The sequence below is a fragment of the Glossina fuscipes genome, unplaced genomic scaffold (genome assembly GCF_014805625.2).
Source record: "Glossina fuscipes isolate IAEA_lab_2018 unplaced genomic scaffold, Yale_Gfus_2 114, whole genome shotgun sequence".
Taxonomy (NCBI): Eukaryota; Metazoa; Arthropoda; class Insecta; order Diptera; family Glossinidae; genus Glossina; species Glossina fuscipes.
Genome location: NW_023998457.1, coordinates 792,165 through 813,764, shown reverse-complemented (window position 1 = coordinate 813,764; position 21,600 = coordinate 792,165). Strand labels below are relative to the sequence as shown.

The window sequence follows — 21,600 nt, the reverse complement described above, 5'->3', positions numbered from 1 at the left end:
TTGCATTGTATTTCGTGTTCTTTAATAGGATTCGATTCAATATTTCCTGTACAACGTTTACGTATGTTTTATCCGGAAGAATTGGAGAATGTCTTCTGCGGTAGTGGAAATAATTGTTATCAACGATGGGATGTAAAAATGTTGCAAGAAAGTTGCCGGACCGATCATGGTTTCACACAAGATTCTCAGGCCATTAAATATCTGTACGATATTCTCTCAACCTATACGCGAGATGAGCAACGTTTATTTTTGCAATTTGTTACGGGATCGCCACGTTTACCGACCGGTGGCTTTAAAGCTCTTAGTCCTGCGCTGACCATTGTACGCAAAACACTGGATAACAATCAAAATCCGAATGATTACTTGCCTTCAGTAATGACATGCGTTAATTATTTAAAACTACCTGACTATTCAAGTCGCGAGGTAATGCGTCTTAAATTAAAAGTCGCTGCCAATGAGGGTAGCATGTCGTTCCATTTATCATAAACAAGAAAAAGGGGGATAGTAGTAATTCTAACACAGATATACGCACATATTTAAAAAATCCTTTTTTTCTTTTTTTGGTTGATTTTTTTGTATTGCAAAGAAAAAAACTTGAGAAAAGAAAGAAAATCATTTTCAATACGAATGAAAAAAAAAAAACAAAACAAAAACAAAGAATATATACGTATATATAAATATGCAATCATATGAAATAGATAAAAAAAAAAATGTCGTTTGTGTTTAATTCTTAAGGCATAAAAAAAGCAAAAAGAGAAAGCTTAAAAGACATGACATAAGTAAATGTTGATTAAAAGCAAGAACACACACATACGCAATTAAAATTATTAAAGGAAAAATGAAAGGCATACGAAAGCATTTGCTAAACAACAACTTACTAAAAATAAACTAATAAATAAACGCATATAACATTGTATGCTTGCAGGAGGTAACATAATCAACTACAACAACCTTTGCTTATTACTTATTATTCTTAGAATCAATGAAGGATTCACCTATAACATAGTGATAAATGTAAAAAAAAAAAAAACAATTTTTTTAAGAGCGCAATTTTTTTTTTTTTTTGTTTCTCCATAAATGTGTGCTAATAAATTTATAAGTATCTAGTAAAGGTTTAGAAAAAAAAAAAAAGCTACGAAGAGAGAAAGGAAAACCAATAAGAAAAACAGAAGAGGCAGAAAAGCATAGAACCGTATGAGTATATTAAACTAAAAAAAAAAAAACGTAATGATTATTTAGGTGAAGCTGCAGCTACTTTTTCTCTTTTGAGACAACACACAAAGTTTTGCATGGCGAGGTTTTCCTGTGCAACTATTAAGTTTTTTTAAAAATCGTTTAAATGCTTTTACCACTGTTAGTGTCTTTTGTTTTCTTTTTTGTTTTTAGGTTTAATATATATAAATGTATAAATGTATTTTTTTTTTTTTTTTATAATTTCGTCATTCGAGTTTTCAAAAGATTTAATTTTTATTGTAATTTTTCTTCTTTTGTAATATGTTGATATAAGCTTTAATTTTGCTTAATTTCCAAATTAAAAAAAAAAAGAAAGTAAAGGTTTTCTTTAAGGCACCACCACGACCTAGATTGTATGGTAGTAGAGTAGTTATTATATATATTAACTATAAAATAAAGAGTAGAAGGTAATGAAAATCTTACAAAAAAAAAATTCAAAATTAATATAAACGTATATATATATATATATATATGTATATATATGTATGTGTGTATACATATATATATATATATAATATGAGAATGTGTTTAAAAAACTTCGTTTTAGTTTACAAATAGTAAATGCTTAACAACAATAACTGTAGGGGGTAGTAGATTAAATAATAATATTAAACTAAAGAAAAAAAAGAGAAAACAATTTAATTTTTCAGCTCATTTCAACACATACGCTCCACAATTTGCAATAATTTCTAAGCTTAATTAAATGTTTAATAACAAAAAAAAAAAAGTAATGAAAAACAAAATTTTTGCATAACTTTTTCATAGCTACTACATATACATAAAATACATACATACATGCGTACATACATATATAAACAACAATACACGTAAACCTATATATAAATATATACATAAATTATTCATATAGGTATATTCTCTCGTATAAATGTGTGAATTATTTTAAAAAAATAAAAAATATACATAAATAAATAAGTTGTCAGAAAATATACTAAATTTATTATAAATAAAGAAATATAAAGAAAAAAAAAGAAAACATTAAAGAACAGTAAATAAATGAAAACAAAATTAAATAAAAATTTAAACCCTATACTTGTCGGTTCCATTCACATTTGAAAAAAAAGGATCCAAAAAGGCCCATATTTCTACCTAACTTAACGCAACGGCACTTTTCAACCCACGTTTTTCAACTTCTTCATCAAATATTTCAATTGAGGATTTATTGTTTTATATATAAATAGAGCCGATAGCCTGTGTTGCTAGTGCTCAATGTCCTTTTTTTAGTCTAAGAATTCATTTCATTAGTCTAAAATTAAAATAATAATAATAATAATATATATAAATATGTAGCGAACAGTGAAGTATGGCTATAAATGTAATTGTACTTCGTTAGAAAATATCGAGGAATTTTTCTCCAGCGAATTTTCATTACGTTATTGCTACAAAACAAAAAGTCTTGAAATAATTCAACCCCAAACTAATCGCATCATTCAGACTATAAGACCATGCCACCGGGCCGCTCTGCACCCTCCTAAAACAAAAAAAAAATTAAAAATTTATATAAAACTAATAATAATCGTCTAACGAGAAAAATATCTTGGCATATAAGTCTACACTTCCCCTCCCCTCTTCTCATCAAAAAAATTAATACTGAGAATAATTAAAATCAGAAAACATCAACCGACAAAAATTTCTCAATGATTTTTCCACAAATCAGTGAAGTCTGAACGCCCGCGAGTGCCTGCCACGTACTTCCGACTCGCCTAACAAAAACATACTTGTGAAAAAAACTGTTAAATTTAACAAAATATATCGATATGATAGCATACAATTTCCAATGTTGCCACATCGACTACCAGTATGATAGAAAGCACAGTAAAGCATGTTTTTATCACCGCGGTTTTACTTTCACATTTCATTATATGAAAAACTTTTTGGCTTGTTTTTTCATTGGAAACGCTAAAACGACGGAAAACAATTTCAATGTACGCGTCATACAAGGCTAAATCGACATTTGTCCCTTATTGTTAAAATTTAGCAAAAATATAATCAGATGTAGGTTTAAATCGATTTAAAACGTGCAAGTAGGGTGAAGGCCTTAAAAAGAAGTACTTTCAACAATAACAATGGTACTGAAAAGAAAACAAAGAGTAAAAAAAGCAGGAGCACGTAAATAGAAGATTATTAGAAAAATTGTTTAGAAGAAAATTTTATTTTTTCTACTTAATATGAAAGATGACACGGTTGCAAAAATACGCATTAGAAAAGAAAATGTACAGAGAACAAAAAAAAAAAAAACGGAAAATATATTGGTATTTAGGATTAACGCGCAATTTTTTCTTATTCATCTTTACAATTCTTATTCTTTTATCGATGAGGGAATCGAAGAATGGTTTTTCTAACTAAAAAAATGTTGTAGGCAGGTAAGTACTTAAAACTGATTGTTACTTAATAAAAGGTGAAACTATTGTTGAAGTGATTTTATTCTTTATATATTTTTGGTTTATAAATATATATGATCACACATAACACAAGAGCATATATAGCATTTATGATTCGAGGACAAACATTAAATGGCGATTCGCAGTTTATGTCCTCGCATGTCCTATTTGTGCGATCTTTTTCTTGTCGTGCGCTAGTCTTTATACTGCGGTATTTGTTGTCAAACAATCGATAGGAAGTATAACTGCAGGTATCCTAAAAGAAACTGCTTAGTTGCTTAACGATAAAATGGGGATGGTTGTAAGAGTTGTCGATTATATACACTGGATCAAAATCACAAGAAAACGTCCTGCGAAGGGCGATGTAGTAAAAAATATTAAGTCGCTTGGATTGGACTACGACGAAAGGTCATCCAAAGTATTCCGTTTGAGTAGACGAGTAGACCAAGGATCTCGATCAAAAACTCCGTGATTCTGACTTTAAATTTCAAGTTTTTCAATAAAGCAGATGCCAGATCCTAGTGCTTTAAGACTTCAATATGTCTTCTTTGCGATTAATGTAAACTAGTAAGGGCACTATAGTGAGTCACGGTCCATCATTAAATATCCTATACCGTCGTATAGTTTATTCATGTAAGATTTGTCAAACCATACCTGCGATCTGTTGAGTGAACACGAAAAAACGAGACGAATAGACGGGCAGACAAACTTAACTCAAAAAGCGATTATGAATTGATCGGTATAATGAAAGCTGGCTCTATCACAAGTCTTTTTGGGTGTCCCACACATTCGCACAAACCTAATATACTTTTGTACCACAAGTGGCGTAGGCTAACAAAGTGCCACATGCCAGTGTTTCAAATTTCGTCAAACTATTTTAAAAATTGCTGACCGTAGTTTAAAACGGAGACGTACAGATGGATATAAAAGCTTTGATCGATTTAGGAAGTGATTTTGAATTGATCGGTATACTAAAAGATGGGTCTATTTCAAATTCATCCGGGTGTCCGCGCAAAATTGATGTACCTCGGCACCGCAAGTATGGTAGAATATAAAAGCGAAGAGTTTCACATTCAAATAAAATAAACTAAAATCTGCCTGCGATCGATCTAGGAAGAATATCCATGAATGTGTAATATCTTTACACATTTTATCTAATGATGTGAAGAACCGAAAAGAAGGAAAATTTTAATTTTGCTCGATATGAACCGAGTTTGAATCGATAAAAATGTTAATGAATTTAAGACGAAAGGTTAGGTTATGTTGCACTTACTTTCAAAAAGATGGAATAAGACGTGAGCAGCCGATCAACAATATACATATATATAAATATATACACATATGTATATCATTTATGAGATTTTCGTTGCTATAAACTTTTGATGAATCTAATATATTCTCTACGGTGGTGGATCGCAGCATCGCACTCATTGCTAATATTTACTGAACTGAATGTGTGAATGTGTGTGTGCCTGCCCGCGCTTGTGTGCGTATATGTGAATGGGAATTTTTCATTTTTATTCCATCTTTTTTCAAAAATATATATTTTTAGAAAATGAAAAAAAAAAAAAATAAAAAAAAATAAAATAAACACGAAACAAATAATTTACACAAAATGCGTTCATTTCGTTCGCGTACAAGTGACCGCAAAGAATATCAACACAAAAATTTGCTTAAAAGCTCTAGAGCTCTACAGCAAAAAAAAAAAAAAGTGCAATTAAACTTTTGAATACATTAAAGGGATTGTTTCAAAATAAATAACTACAATATAATTAACAAAAAAAAGAAAACAAAATAGTTATGTTTAAGAGAAGACATATTTAATAAAAAAAAAAAAAAACAACAATACTTCTAAAGTTTATATAATCTTGAAAAGTGTAAAGAAAATATAAAAAGTGAAAAAAAGTTTTTAAAAAAATTGATTTGATTTTTATTTATTTATTTTTTTTTTAAATATTTCAAAATTGAAAACATATCTACAAGAAAATGTGTTCAATGTCACTGCTATGTCCATTATGTGCTCAAACAAATTTCTCAAGTATAGATGCATTGCGTTGCAGTCTAATTAAAGCGGCAAATGGCCCGTTATCTTGTCCCATTTGTCATGAGTTGTTTTTAGGTTTAGATAAATTGACGATACACCTTTTTAGTCATACAACGAATCTTATAAATAATATAGCATTGCAGGAGGAGACGCCCACCTCAATCAATAAAATAGCAAATGCGACGCTTGGGCATTCTTCGTCGTCGTTTGCCTTAAGAAAAGAAAACGAAGAAAAGCAATTAGATCTTGAGTTGAATTATAAAAATATTCCCCAGTCATTGTCGTCAGCTGCTGTGGTAAAACAACGATCACAACAGAAAAATGAACAAGAACATCGAGCAGAAGACGAAGAAGAAGAAGAAGAAGAATTAATGACCGGATTAAATACTGATGAAAATCTGGCTACATGCGATATTTGTGAATTTACGTTTCGTAATCAAAATTTAAGAGACATGCATATTAAGTTAGTCCATCAAAACTTACCACCACAATACGCAACATTACAATCATCTTGTAATATAAATAATACCGAAAATGATATTAACAGTGAGCAATTAAATGGTGGACTTGATTTTAAATGTCATTTATGTGCAAAGACTTTTAAAATGAAAGGTTCTCTAAGGGTTCATTTAAAAGTGGTGCATTTAGTGGGTCTACCATATGGCAATTCGACGAATAAATTAAATATCTGTGATCGTATACGTTTAAAAGCGATTAATATAACCCAAACGAAATTCAATAACAGTAATAAGCAATCAAGTGCCTCGATCTTAATAAGAACTCCTCCTAGCAATACTTCGAATTTTAATCATAACCGATATCAAGGTGAAAACGCTTCAATTGTCTTCAAACCATTTCCCAATTTACAGCTTGCTCAGAATATTTCATCCATTTGTCCAAGGGATAACTCTCTCGAGTCAGAATCTGAGAGTAGAGTTAACAGCAACCCTGACTCCGATAGTATAATGGCGCTTACTCAAAATCACGAGAGCAAAGAATTGCAATCAAAATCGAACAATTGTAATAACAGCCTATCAAGTTTGGAAAATCCGAAAATTTGGGATTGCGAAGTATGCTCGAAAAGTTTCACTACAAAATATTTTCTTAAAAAACATAAACGCCTACATACCGGTAATAAGAACCTATGATATTTAATCTATAAAACAAAAATGCTATAAAGTCGACGTTTTAAAATAATCCCTTTAGGTGAGATGCCCTACACTTGTGAGATATGTGCTCGCACCTTTACCTTCCAGCAATCTTATCATAAACATTTATTATATCATAGTGATGAGAAGCCACATGTCTGCCATACGTGTGGTCGAGCGTTTAAAGAATTGTCAACATTACACAATCATGAGCGGATTCACAGCGGGGAGAAACCATTTAAATGTGAAGTATGCGGTAAGCTAGCATTGAAACAGAAGAAAAAAAAATTGCGACGTTTATGCATAAATCTGTAATGAAACTAGAAGCAAATGTGTTATGTTGGTTTTTTTTTTTGTTAAGTTTTATTCACTTTTTTACCAACATTGAGGTTATGTCCGGAACTTTGTTATATTCGAATTTTTCTCAATATTAAGATTATGTCCGACTTTTTTGTTCATTTTGAGGTTATTTTTTGTCAATATTGATATTATGTCCGACTTTTTTTTGATAATAGTAGGGTTATATTAAATTTTTTGTCGATACTGGAGTTATGTCTGATTCTTTGTCAATATTGAGGTTATGTTCCGATTTTTTGTCAATATTGGGTTTATGTCCGATATTGGGGCTATATTCGACTTTTTACTAGTACTTAAGTTATGTCCTACTCTTTGTCAATAGGGGTTATGGCTGATTTTTTGTCAATATCGAGGTTATGTCCGACTTTTTTGTCAATAGTGAATGAAATTTGTCATTGAATTCGAATGTTTTGTTAATACTAAGGTCATGTACGACTTTTTGCTCAGCATGGGGATAACCACTGGTATGTGTATGCCTTAAAGATGTCTCTCGAAAAATTCCCCGAAGAACTATATACATCAGCGTTGATCTTGAAGGATCAAAATTTCATTACGGAATAATACTTAGAATCAATAAGATGGAGTGTAAGTGGCTTAAAATAAAAAATATTCTTTCTTTCTGTTTAGGAAAATGTTTCCGTCAACGAGTTTCATTTCTGGTACATACACGAATTCATACCGGAGTAATGCCCTACAAATGTGAATTATGCCAGAAGAGCTTCCGTTATAAAGTGTCCCAACGCACGCATAAATGTCAATCATCAAACGAAGACGGGAACAAAATTGCGACTACATTAGATGATATATCAGAGAATTTTATTAAAGCATTTTTAGAGGAAAATTCTTCTGTTGCTACATCATCACAACGTATTACCATAAACAATACAATATTTAAAGACGGAGGCGAAACCGCCCATTTCAACCATTTGCAAAATTCACCTACAAGTGCTGAAATAACGGAAATCATTGAAAAACGTCAAGACGTTTTACTTCCAATCAAAATTATTGATGAAATGGTTGCAGAATCCTGTCAGAAACTAGGTATTACGGCTAACGAAAATTGCAAAAGCGTTTCCGATGACAATAGTATTTCGCTATCTCCAACGCAACAATTACAGAATATGCGTTTATACTCACCGCAACTGATAGCTTCGGATTTAAATGCTTTTGAAAGCGATTTGACCAGATTTTTATTAGATAGCTCTGAGAATGGTGCAAGCGTCTTGTGAAAATCTCCGCTAAGATATGGATAGAGCGTACACATCTTGGCCTTTTGGAATGTACAGCGGCTGCATCATTTCGTTCTTACCATAGGATGTGCGTTCATTTTCGTAGATTTGTTTGCGATAATTGAAAAAAGATACCGACTACACTTTAGTCAAAGTCTAGTGTACCGTTAGACGTGTTCAAAGAACATTTCTTCTCTTGGGAATAAGCCCGAATTTACTCTTTTTCTTGAGTATCGTAAAAATGGAAGTGCTTCACAGAGAGAGGCTATGAAATATCACGACTGAAACGATTGATAATCAGAAAAAGCATCGCATGGCGCACTTAGCAGTTGGGGTAGCATATGCGAATTCCATATATCCAGACTAATGCGATATACATCCGAGCGATGCCATGCCAGAAAATCAACCTAGAACGTCTGCTCGTACAAGAAGATCATCTTCGTTTAATAATCGACTTGATGGCAACAGTTGTTGTTGGTGGCATTTCTGGGACATTCTGGTCATCTTGCCCTTAAAGGTCTCTTTAATTAAATTAGCTTCAGTTATGGTTTTGTATGAATTGGAGCAGATCAGAGCATTTTACGCGTAGTTAAGGCCATTGTGCAGAAAGGCTGTATCCATTTTTATACCCTACACCACTTATGATGCAAAGATATATTAAGTTTTTACAAGGCAGAAGTATTTAATCGGCTGATCCCCACTGACTTTCGGAATCGCGATAAGCTTGTCTGAACGATATTGAAATTGATTTGGATTAAACCATTTCTTCAACTTCTGCTGTATAAGGCCTTATTTTGAATATTCGTTATATTCGTTTCAGGCGGAGTGGAGTAGGGTTTCTAACAACGGTAGGCCAAGCTTCACTATAAGTTTTTTTATTTGTTTTCGCTTCGAATTATCGAAGCATATTCATTTTTGATCGCCTGCCATGTTTCAATACACCGTAACACGCCCCGCAAGCCATCCTTATGGCACATAAGTCCAAGTATTCAAAGCAAGGAAAATTTGCGTTAATTTTGCATCGATGAGATCTTGTACTTCCAAATTTCAAATGGTAGGCATACTCTGCCTTAGGTCTTGGTCAATACTTTCTCAATACCTAGTCTATCTGTCCTTCCCATTCATTTTTTTACATTCTAAAAAAGTTTCGGGCGAATAAGCCATATTTGGCAAGCCAATTACCCACTTTTTCTTGACTTGGCTTCTTCGCTTAGATAGTATAGAAAAAAGGAAGTTAGCATACCTTATAGCATATAAAAGATGTTTATGAGAGAACCTACAGAGAAGTTCTTACTAACAAGAAAACTCCCTAAATTTATTGTGCATACGTAGATAAATTTTCTTTCGATTTCACATAAATTTCCTGATCAAACTATCAACTGATTAGATTTTTTTCAAAAAGAATTTCACCTTTTCTCATATATTTGAAGAAGACCGCAATATAAGAATAATTTGTAAAAAATATAAACGCGAGTGAGTCTCTTTCGTGGAAGCAGCAGTAAGCTTCGAGCCGCGGCTTGATCTGTATCTTCACCTTTACACACACAAACGATTAACAGATAAAATATCGTATTAGGACACTGCCCACCATTAAGCACTCCACATCACACCGCTTCATACGGTTACTTTCCAATCTATGGCCTTATATAGGAAGTGGTAGACAAAGTATTCCAATCCGAATCATTTCCAATTTGTCTTCGAAATTGTCCGTTTGTCTTTGGTTTAAATTGCATTAAAATATCTCGTAAGATGAACAGAGAAAAACAAGATGAATGATTGGACAGATGGACAAACAAGCTTAGATCGATTCAAAATCACTTTATAATAAAAGATAATTCTAGCAGAAATTTTTGCAGCTGTTTGCACACATTCAAGCAAACTTATTATTATACTCTTATACCGCGAGATTGAAAATCAAAATTGTATTGAGAGAGACAGAGAAAATAATAATAATTATTATATTACGAATTAAATGTGAGAAAAGAATTGTAAAATAAACTGAATGAAATGTTAAAAAATAAGCTTTAAAATATTAATCATTGTCTAGTAATAAGCTAAAGATTATATTTTCTCTTGATTTCAATTAAATATTACAGTATTCAAATAAACTTATTGCAAACGACATAACCTCACTCTGTCGCTTACTACTTAATATTTGTGCACAAATTATTGAGTGTTGTCTATAAATTTCGTTCTTGACTACTATTTATATTAATTTTTATCTATAGGTTATAAACGCTGTTTGCTTTCAATATGACGAGTGACGTTTATAAGCTGAAAGGGAATGCGTTTATTGCGGCCTGAAATATGCTCATCAGTTCGGCTACACAAAATTTATTCCTTGATAAAGTAACCGATGACAATCTGATGAAATCAATTTCCGGTAATCTTGAAACAGCGAGAGGTGATGTAGCGACGTCTTCTTACGTGAGTCTTCTTACAGAAATCTTAAAGACATGAAGCTATAGTCTGAATGAGCCACCTTTCAGAGCACAAAACCCGAACAATATGACTGCGAAGGTGAATACACAAGTATTTGGGCAAGAAGACTTGTAGGGACGTAGAATTTTTCCTTCGATGTTAAATTTTACCTTATCGTCTGTTTAGCTATGCTAGTGTAACACTTAGTGAGTAAGCCAAGGTTTTTATAAGAAAATTTTCTTATTGGGATGGTAGCTACTCTTCTACGTTTATTCAGATTAGAATTTGTGTGCCTAACTAGGTCCTTCTTTACAATACCAGTTAATAACTCTTAGCACTTCTAAAACTCCCTTCAGTTTTTTTATGGATTCACACGTTAACTTTTACAAGAGTATCGTCCTCCAAGGACGGAGGTGAGCGCACGTCTGATCTGGTCAAGTTGAAATCTAAATCCAAAAGAAGGACAAAACATTGAGGATAGCTTTCGTCGAATCTTCGGTGTTGTCAGCCCGTTACTCGATCTCATTCGGAATCGTATGTTTCACTTTCGAACGAGATCAGCCATCGACGTTCCGTACGTCAGAGTCAAATCTTAAAGTGCTTCACCTGCCTTCTTAACTTACAGTGTAGAACGAAAACGAGACTCGTCTTTGGTCCTTGCAGACTGCAACAAAAATGAAAGAAAGATAGCAAACAATTTAGTAACACCAAAAGAAATGCCAGTCGAGTTAGCTGCTGACATAAAAGGAAGCATTAAAGTTTTCAGAGCTATTAAAATAGAAAATTGGAAAAAAGAAAAAATGTTGTTCACTTCTTTAAACTTTTATTGTTATTTCGCTTAAGGAAAATTTCTTAGTTTTTGTTAAATGTCGTTAAGAATATTTTTTTTTCAGCATTTTTTCGACTTTGATGAGCATTCAATATTAAGCTTATCAATCGTCCATCCAGGCTGTTCACATTTCTTATCCCTCTGTGCATAATTCTTTCTGACTCAGGGCATTTTCTATCAAAAAAAAAAAGAAAGAAATTTGACAACCGCAGTGACAGGATATATAACCTTAAACGTTAATAAATCAAATACTTCAGAGTCATATCCGGAGGCTTTTATGTGGATCTCATTATCAAAACTTTGTGGTGAACCGAATATAACGTATGAAAATCGTGAAATTTTTATTATTGTCATTATTATCACAATTAGTTCAGCCAGGGAATAAATTCTAGCACTTAAATCTTAAAGCCCTAGCATCTAAGGCTATCGGCTTTATTATGAAAAGTCTGGCGCACTTGAGTTTTGAACCTACGATCATTTAGTTCTTAGTTTCGAAATATTATTATTATTACTATAATTTGTTTGGGTCAAAGAAATAAATTCTAGGGCTAAAAGTGGGATGAGCATTACCAACTAAGACTATGAACTCCTTTATATACCCCACACCACTTGTGACATGACAGCCTATTAAGTTAGAACCACCTTTTCCTATGCTGATTGATTCAACCTAACCTACTTGTCTGTCCGCCTGTCCATTTCGATTTCTTGTGTGTGTTCAACCTACAAGTCGCTATTTTTGTGTTATTTTTGTGTCGGACATTAAATAGTGTAATGAAAATGTAACTTCCAAGACTAAAAGCAGATAAGCACTAGCAACTAGCAATACTACTACTCTCTTTTTTTGTTCAAGTAATGTAGTCGCTAAGAAACAATCTGATATAACTTTTCAAAAACTTCACCATGGAGACTATTTAAAAAGTCTCTCTCTCTCTCTCTCTCTCTCTCTCTCTCTCTCTCTCTCTCTCTCTCTCTCTGACTTAAATATATAAAAAACTCTTATATATATAATATAAAAAAAAAAAAAAAAAAAAAAAAGGAGGAAATTTTTAAAAAGAATATATTTTTTCGTTTTTTCACAGCAATAAAATAAAAATAAATTAATAAAGAAGAAGAAGAGGAATTTTTGTTTTATGCATTTTGAAAAATGGCTCTCGAAAAAATGAATGAGACGCTGCTGAAAAAAGCCATGACCGCAATGGGCTGGAATATCTCATCGAAGGTTCCGATGGCCAATGAAGAAAATCGAAGCATCTTAGAAGAGATTTGGGAATTATCTAAATCAAAAGATGACGTCATCGATAAAGATCAAAACATTTCGGAACGTTATGAGAAATTGCAACAACATGCAAAAAATGCCGAAATGACAATCAATCATAATTTGGTGAGACAGATAAAGCAATTGAAAATTTTATATTCATATATGTGCGTAAAATGATGGAAAAATTTTCTTTTAGAAATTATTGGAAGCCTATCAAAGAGAGACCCGTACGGAAGCTCATCTCTATAAATTAGCACAACGCACGCATTCCAAGTTGAAAGAGGATTTAAAGAGCGTCTCGAAAGAATGGAATAATTATAAAAATTTTGTCGACACCACCGAAAGTAGGCAGAGATTTTGAGGCATATTAGCCATACATATATATATTTAAAATAATTAAAATTTCTCTCTCTCTCTCTCTCTATATATATATATATATATGTCTATATATTTTTATATTTTTCCGTAGAGGAAATGTGTAAACGAAAGCATAACATTGATGATGCAACTAATCGCATTAAATGGGCGAAAACGGCACTTATCGAATGGCGTCAAGCAATGGAGGATGGCAATCGTGGTTATCAATTAATTGATATGTATTATAAGGATGATCAGAAACAAGCTAAATTGCAAAATCAAAGGCGTCAAAAAATAACCAGCGAAATGGAAGTCTGTCGGAATAAATTAATCAATTTATATAATGAGCAAAAAACGTTAGAATGCAATCTCGAGTGCACAGCGAATTTATACCGAACCGCACACTCGGAACGACGACAAATGGTTAACATTTGGAAATTGGCGGTTACTCAAATGGTTCAACGTGAAAAAAATATACGTCATATCGAAATAAAATTGCTCGAAAAGCGTGAACTAGCCGCAGAGAAAGGTCGAGAGCTGAAATCGAGCGAAGATCGTTTAAATGGAATCATTGCAAATAATCGTACAGTTGAAATGAATATTGAGGAATTGAATACCGAAGCTTCACAGATTAAAGAGCAAATACAAATGTTGTCGGATATGGTGATTTTGAAAACGAATGAGGTAAAATTGAGATCTATTAGTTCAAAATCTCCAGATATATAATCATTTTATTTTTGATGACAATTCTTCCGCATTTTCAACTTCACTTCTTCTTTTAGCTTTTCTTTGCGAACAGTTTCTTTTCGCTTGATTTCGATCGATTGATCGTTTGGCACTTCCAACCTTTCGCAAATATCTGTAAAAGTCAAGTTTGATCTCAATAGAATACTAAGCCGAATACTAAGTTTTCAGTATGATTGACACCTTTAATGCCTGTTTGCCTAGAGCAGTTGAAGTAGTTTTGCTCGATTTGATGATTATTGACGATTGCGTGCAGCTAAAAGCCAGTTACTTTCTTTTTTCATACCAATCTTTCTGTTACCTTTCCCGATCAGCAACGTGCTCGCACCGGCAGGAGGTATCCCTTACCTAATTAATAATCCCATGAAATTAAAATTGTTCGCCAGTTAAAGAAATAAGCATAAATTAGATGAATGGGTCTCGCATACATGCTTCATAGTTCTCAAGATGTTTCGTTTTGAAGGAAAATTATAGAGAACTAGCCGAAGAGATAAATCGTTTCTCTTGCTATGTATTTCAAGTTTAAGATTTAGTTAATTGCCGCTACGAAGAGAGCTCATCATGGAAAGACTAACTTATGACTAACCAGTCATTAAGATCATGTCCCCTATTACTATAATACGATATGTGAGGAAAAGGAAAGAGAGAGGGAAACGTACGCAATCTGGACGGTATGTGCGCAATCGCTGAGTGGTATGTGTGAACTAATTCACTATAGCTAAGATGAAAGAAATCTCTACTGGATTGAGATTTGAACCGGCGAACACAGACTTGATAATCGCTTTTCTTGCCTGCTCACGACAGTTAGTATGCGGGAATGGAAAACAGGCTTTGTGATAAGACTTAAGCCTAAGGGAGACGTCTACACTAACCTTCAATCTAATGTCTGCGTTTCAAGATCGTGTTTTTCAATGATCGCATCTTTTATCTGCATTTTTAAGCAAGTTAAGCAGACTCGGAATATCAAAATATCGATCGAAGATCTCCTAAGGATCTCTTAAATGGAAAGAGATAACCAGAAGCGATATTTATTTATTTTTTTTTTTATTACCAACATTACTAATCATTCAGGGGATATCCCCTATTTCTATAATACGCGTAGTAAAGAAAAGGAAAGAGATAAGGAAGCGGTCGAAATCTGTCGGATGCGTGCGCAATAGCTATGATCATAGAAAAGTTTTACTGCATTGGGATTTGAGAACCCGCAATCACAGTGTTAATAATCGCAATTTTTGTCTACTCACGGTAGCTACTATGCGGATGCGAAAAAAGCGTCTTGTGAGCAACTTGTACTCCCTCTAATGTTCAGTCTAACGTCTCAAGTTTTAAGACTTTAAAATTTCTATAAGCTAAGATTGCGTCCCCAAGTGTTTTTATAAACAATCACATCTCTTATCTGCCCTGACTCCTACATAAGCAATTTAAGTTTTTAAAGTATCAGAGCTCATTAGACTCGCAATATCATATAGGGATCTTCTTAAGAAAGCATATCGAGTCTTGATGGAGATATGTTTCAATATCACTGGCAACTTTTGTAAAGCAAACATACATACACATATACATTTTGTGATTTCAGGTGGATATCTTGCAAAAAGAATTGCAAGGTTTAGCTCATCGTGTTGAGCAGCAACGCATTGAGAATCGTCGTAATATACAATTGCAAACTGATCGGTTAACGCAAATAAAAGAACTTAATGGATTGGTAGAGACGTTAACTAAAAGGTTGAAGGATAAACAAAATCAAAATTTATCGGCTGCACAACGTTTGCAACAGTTGGAAGATTTAATGGATGCGGAAGAGAAAATAGCAAATCAAGTTGGTAAAGAAAACGAACGAATTAATGGCATTTCGTATCGTGGTATGTTGCAACTGAAAACTTTCCAGGATGACGCGCAAACATTATTGGTATGTAATTGAAATTAAAAAAAAATACTTTTGTTTAGAAGATTTTTATAAGAAACATTATATACCGTAGACGGCTGCTGATGCTTACCGCAGCGGAGCGGTGGCCATGAAGCGGAATATCGATAATTATGAAAAACAATTGAAACATCAGACCCAAGTCCATTATGACATGGTAACGTTACAAAGTTTATTACCTAATATGCAGTGAATTTTATTTAGTGACTATTCTTCTTTTTCGTCTTGTTCTTCTTCTTTGATTTTTATATAATAAAGGCTTTTAAGGTTTTGCAATTAGAGCATAAGGTAATGACATTGAAAGGCGGTTTGATCGATCCTGAACTTGAAGTGAAAAATAAAGACTATCTGAAAGAATTAGAAGAACAACATAACAAGTTAGTTAAAGTCCTTCAAGCGACTCAGATGCAAAACAAAAAACTTGATAATGATATGCGAAAATTAACTGTAATTTATAATAACGATACCGCCGAATTGGATAAAATAAATTTCAAAATCAAGGAGGCCCAAGTCTATTGCGAGGGCAGTTTAAAACTTCTCAAGGATATCACGCGTCGCAATCAAGGTTACATTGTCGATTTAAGCATATTCAAAATGCGCACCAATGAATTCGAAATTGAAATAAATCATTGCGATGATAATACGTATAATCTATCTAAGCATCGTATGCATTTGAATCGCACCATTAACGATCGCATCGTGGAAATTAAAAGTCAAATTGATTTGCTTAAATTAAAACGCAAGCATTTAAACGAAGAGTTAAGCACTTTACGTGCAGATATCGGCGAGAGGACTAAGCATCTAGAAGCGGTAAAAGCTCGATTTGAATTAACTTCGAAATTGTTGGGTGTCAATTCGGATGGTACATTAATAACTGCTACGCAGTTAAGAGTGGAAACTGCCCAAGAGAAGCAAATGCTTCTGGATGAAGGTAATGTCCTTAACGAAAATGTTTTAAAAGCTGAAGAAGAGATAAAGGCATTAGGCAATACTTTGGCCTTATTTAATAATGCCAACGATGACTTTCGCAAAGATGTACGCACACATCCCGGTGGCGGTACGTATATAATTATTAATAAGAATAACATCAAATACATTATAAACATTATATACATCCACACTTTATATATACATATTTACAAATACATACATATTCATTGCATATCTATGTTTATACGTATATATCTACACATTCGTGCATATATATATGCGTGTGTATATCTACAAACACATACATATAAATATATTTATATATATATATATACATATACAGTAAAAGCTCCTCATTCGTGGTTTTACTATTCGCGGTTTAAAGAAATGCGACCCAGTTCCCATATGCGCGGCTATAAATTCCTTTATTCTCGGATTTTTTGCAACTGGTTCCAGAATTGTTTTGTTTCTGAAGTTGAAACTTATTCAAAAAAACAGAATTTAGACTTTAAAGCACTTTTAGTTTTGGACACTGCACCATCTTATCCTCGCGAACTTGAAGCTATGCATCCAAATATAAAAGTGACATTTTTACCTCCCAACACGACGGCTTTGCTTCAACCTATGGACCAAGGCATAATCCAGGCCTTTAAGCTCTACTACATTAGACGAATCTTCGAAATCATATCGGATAATACGGAATATAATCCCGATATGAATGTTATGGAATGCTGGAAGAAATTTGATCGTAAACATAAAAGAATCATTGGAAGAACTGAGAAGCTACACATATCGAAGTCAGGCTGCGAAAAAACTGTGGCCTGCTCTGACTGCGGGAAATGACGAAGAATCTGTGCAAGTTCAAACGTTGAATGCAAACATAGCCGAAATCGCGAATGGAATAGGACGAGACAGGTTCGAACAGATAGAATCAAATTACATTCAGGAATTGATTGAATCGCAAGATGAAGATTTGACTGAAATCGACTTGAAGGAAATGTTAAATTCATCGCCCATTGAAGAAGAGGCTTCAACAAGCACTGGAAACGTGACATCTAATTTGAAAAGTCTTATTGAAGGGTTAAGAACAGCAAATGAACGTTGATCCGTCTATGGAACGAAGTCTAATTTTTAGAGAAAGAGAAACTTACAAAATTCTTCAAACCATTGCCTAAGCCTTAAGATAATTGATCAAAATGTTCAAAAACTTCAATTAAATTGATTTTTTTTATTTTGTCACCTAGGAACGTATCCCCTATAATCCCTTATAAATTATTATTCCGTATTCACGGTTTCTCTATTCGCGGCATTTTTATGGAACGTATCCCCCGCGAATAAGGAGCTCTTACTGTATATATCTACAAATACATTGCATACATACATATATATATTTAAACCTTTTACCCACTTCAGAAGAGGCGAATAACGAGTTCAAAGAAATGCGTAAGAATTATTGCGCTACTTTGCAAAAAGTAAAAATTTTACAGCGAAAATACATTAAATTGCATAACTATAACGAAATCTCTTCAAAAGAAAAAAACGGATTGGAGAAAACCCTAGAAATGGAACATAATAAGAGGTTCAGATTTTTCGTTAATTTAAAAAAAAAATATATATATATATACATATATATATATTTGTAATTGTATTATCTTTTAGAATGGAAAATATTGATTTTTTAACGCGATTGCGAAAAGAGCTGGATGAACAAAAGATAAAAATGCATCGAGCAGATCACGAACTAAAGCAGGCCCTAAAAGCTATTAAACAACAGAATATTAGCAATGAGTTACTCGAACTATATGAACATGATATTGATTTGAAAGAATTGGAAAAACGCAATATGAACGTTTTGAATCAATTAGGCGATATCGCTGATAATGATTATGAATTGGGTCCCAAAATAGCGCGCGCAATCGCTGATCGCGGTATGAAGTTACCGCATTTATTACATAAAACTCGTAGTGGCATATCCTGGCGCAGTGATATTTCTGGATGTGATGGTTTATCGTTATCCTCTAAGATTGTCGATTTACCTGATACTTCGCGTTCGTCCATGTCGGAAGAATCTCAAATGAAATCTTCAACTTCTGCTAAATTAAGTGTAGTATCGTTGGATTTCCCCGGCGAGAAGTGAAATTTATTTTTTATATTAAATTTTGTTTTATTTAGAACATTAATGGTACTATATCGATTTTGTGAGCTTTTGCTTTGTTTTTTTTTTTTTTAAATCCTTTTTGGGGAGAAAATTAAAAATTCCATTTATTCAAATAACAAATTAATCGTCTTCTGAACCACTCGAAGAGGCAGAGCCACTTCCTGAGCCGCTTGGGCTGCGGCTTCGTGATCGTGTTGCGGAACGTGAACCAGATCCGCTGCGAGAGCGCGACCGAGAAACGCTTTTCGAGTGAGAACGTGAACGTGATGTTCTTGAAGCTGTGGGTGAACGTGAACCAGACTTTTCGGAAGCGCCTGCATTACTGGCCGGACTCGCCGAACGTGAACGACTTTTCGAAGGTGAGCGAGAGCGGGAACGTGAAACAGATTTCGAGCGCGAACGACTGCGACTGGGACTGTGGCTGCGTGAGCCCGATTTCGAACGGGACCGTGATCTGGAAGACGCCCTGGAATCGCCCGAAGCCGATCCAGATCTTGAATCAGATCCCGATCTTGAACCTGAACGAGAGCGTGAACGGGATTGCGATTTGGCATGAGACTTGGAACGAGAACGCGACTTTCGATCTCTAGATTTTTCTTCTACATCCGACGGCTTAGGTTTATCGTTATCGTCCTCTTGTAACTCTTGTGGTTGCTCTTCTTCCACCCCATCCCCATCAACTACCATTTCTTCCTCTTCTTCATCTTCATCACCGGCTGGTTCCAACTGCCGTTCCCGATAACGTTGCATGCGATGTTCATTGGCGTCCAATGGGCGATGCTTTACTACTAATTTCGTATTGCTTGGCTGTTGACCAACTTTCATACGCCTTTTATTCAGACGTACTCGAGTCTCAAGCTCATTATAGAATACGCCATCAGGACGCATTACGAAGAAATAGTTTTCTTCATAACCCTTGGAAGCTTTACTCTTTACATTCCAATTATATTCGCGAGCAATCTTATATTCATATTCTTCATCGTCTTTATAGAGCATCTGCTCAGCAAAATCTGAACGTCTCTTTTCCAAAGTGACTTCCGTTGGTAAAAAGTAAGCAACAAATTGTTCTCCACTCTCATCCATAACACCGCGAATCATTGCTTGAGACATTTCTTCCAACTGTGCGGGTACATTTTTGCCCACTGTTGCCGGATCACTGTCGAAAATGACCTGAGCGCAAGGATACTTCCAATTGTTGAAATCTGGATATACTGACAAGACTTCTACGGGCACCACATTCGGCTTAGAATAATGTTTACTAATTTCATTCTTCGTATCGCTAAAGGTTTTCTCAATCGCCTTAATTTGAGCTTCGCGATCTAAATACAAAGTTTCCTCACGTAGAGATTTTTTCACATTATAACCCACTTTGGCCTCAATGTTCTCAAGATTCTGAGGCTGAAAGCGAGTCTGCTCGGTGGAAATGTATTCAGATTTGCGCAACCAAGAAACACTGCGCGAATGTTGCCTAGATCGAACTGAATCATGAGGTGTATGAACGTCTTCTTCCAACAATTTCTCATCAGCTGGATCCAATTGAGCATACGGATCAGCTTGATATAAATCACGATTAATCAAATCGATGGTCACACCTAAATCGTGTTCAGTTAATACTTCGTATTTATAATTTCGCTCCAGTGAAGTCGGATTATATTGGACGAAACGATGACTATCGAATGGATATTGCAAAAATTTCAAATCGGATGGTATATCCGGCAAATTATTGCCATATTTAATCCGGCATATTAGATCAGATCTGAAATAGTTTGTAATAGAATTTATAAGATTAAAAAATCGAACAAAACCGGGAGCAAAAAAATAGTAGAAAGTACTTACTTCTTCTCTGCAGGCCTTTGCGCCCTTTTGTCAGCTGGAATTGCGGCACTATTAATTGTTGGCGGCATTCTATGATTTATAACAAACCGCTTGAGTGTTTTGATGAATTATCCGTTTTTTTGCAGCCAAAGTTTTGCGAATTATCTAAAGAAAGTTTAAAAATTTCAATTTAAAGGCACTCAAAACAACAACAATAAAATAGTTGAAAAATGAAAGCGAATACTTATGCGTTCCGACAAATAACAGGGTGACAAAGTCGAATTTTTTCTATGAATATTATGACATCTCTGTACTTATTTGGAACGGAACAGATTAAAAACGAGAAGAATGATGTTTTTTTCCAAGGCAACCCTTAATTCGATTTTATGAAATAGAACTTTTACATTATCGGATATAGATTTGCTTTTCGATTGTTTTTCTTGTTTAAAAATATTAAAAAAGCCATAATGTGAACGTGCATTACGGTAAGTTAATATACATATTGTCAGTAAAAAGTAGTTGAGGGAAGACAACGATTATGTCGCATAAGTAAATATCTAATTTCTTGTATTCATTAATGAATCAGTTATATATTATTTCCCCTTTAGTTTCATAAATATTATTAATTGATTTATTCGCATGACAAATACGAAAATTTTCATTCATATGCGCGTTTTTGTTATAATTGGTTTTTTTCTGCTTTCTTCTTTGAAAGTTAAAAACCATAAGACATAGGCTCTGATAGCGAAAACCTGAT

The 21,600-nt window shown here is 33.8% G+C and overlaps 4 protein-coding genes across 9 annotated transcripts in view; 3 read left to right on the top strand and 1 right to left on the bottom strand.

Moving 5' to 3' along the window:
• LOC119639887 (E3 ubiquitin-protein ligase TRIP12) overlaps positions 1-594 on the top strand; it is a 65,641-nt gene extending 65,047 nt beyond the window's left edge. For all 6 annotated transcript variants that reach the window (XM_038037586.1, XM_038037585.1, XM_038037587.1 and 3 more), the window contains one exon: positions 29-594. In XM_038037586.1, the coding sequence (XP_037893514.1) occupies positions 29-486 (458 nt within the window). In that variant the 3' untranslated portion in view covers positions 487-594. The remainder of the gene's footprint in view (positions 1-28) is intronic.
• A 4,940-nt stretch (positions 595-5,534) lies between these two features.
• LOC119639964 (zinc finger protein 2) lies at positions 5,535-10,354 on the top strand. The gene is made up of 3 exons (XM_038037713.1): positions 5,535-6,807; positions 6,883-7,080; positions 7,809-10,354. The coding sequence occupies exons 1-3, from the start codon at positions 5,619-5,621 to the stop codon at positions 8,408-8,410; spliced, it is 1,989 nt and encodes a 662-aa protein (XP_037893641.1). The 5' UTR covers positions 5,535-5,618; the 3' UTR covers positions 8,411-10,354.
• Positions 10,355-12,804: 2,450 nt separating this feature from the next.
• Positions 12,805-19,015, top strand: LOC119639977 (coiled-coil domain-containing protein 39). The gene is made up of 8 exons (XM_038037733.1): positions 12,805-13,041; positions 13,115-13,262; positions 13,388-13,959; positions 15,596-15,925; positions 15,996-16,097; positions 16,199-16,997; positions 18,284-18,449; positions 18,530-19,015. The coding sequence occupies exons 1-8, from the start codon at positions 12,805-12,807 to the stop codon at positions 19,005-19,007; spliced, it is 2,832 nt and encodes a 943-aa protein (XP_037893661.1). The 3' UTR covers positions 19,008-19,015.
• Positions 19,016-19,081: 66 nt separating this feature from the next.
• Positions 19,082-21,061, bottom strand: LOC119639976 (RNA polymerase II-associated factor 1 homolog). Its single transcript, XM_038037732.1, has 2 exons — positions 20,865-21,061; positions 19,082-20,784 (listed from the first exon to the last, which is right to left on the bottom strand). Exons 1-2 carry the CDS (start codon positions 20,930-20,932, stop codon positions 19,149-19,151), a joined length of 1,704 nt encoding a protein of 567 aa, XP_037893660.1. The 5' UTR covers positions 20,933-21,061; the 3' UTR covers positions 19,082-19,148.
• Between the last annotated feature and the right edge of the window lie 539 nt (positions 21,062-21,600).

Coding starts and splice junctions, on each gene's coding strand:
- LOC119639977 (XM_038037733.1), top strand. CDS start 12,805: ATGGCTCTCGAAAAAATGAATGAGACGCTGCTGAAAAAAGCCATGACC. Junction 13,042..13,114: donor TGACAATCAATCATAATTTG/GTGAGACAGATA, acceptor ATTTTCTTTTAG/AAATTATTGGAAGCCTATCA. Junction 16,998..18,283: donor ACGCACACATCCCGGTGGCG/GTACGTATATAA, acceptor TACCCACTTCAG/AAGAGGCGAATAACGAGTTC.
- LOC119639976 (XM_038037732.1), bottom strand. CDS start 20,932: ATGCCGCCAACAATTAATAGTGCCGCAATTCCAGCTGACAAAAGGGCG. Junction 20,785..20,864: donor CAAAGGCCTGCAGAGAAGAA/GTAAGTACTTTC, acceptor AAACTATTTCAG/ATCTGATCTAATATGCCGGA.
- LOC119639964 (XM_038037713.1), top strand. CDS start 5,619: ATGTGTTCAATGTCACTGCTATGTCCATTATGTGCTCAAACAAATTTC. Junction 6,808..6,882: donor ACATAAACGCCTACATACCG/GTAATAAGAACC, acceptor TAATCCCTTTAG/GTGAGATGCCCTACACTTGT. Junction 7,081..7,808: donor ATTTAAATGTGAAGTATGCG/GTAAGCTAGCAT, acceptor CTTTCTGTTTAG/GAAAATGTTTCCGTCAACGA.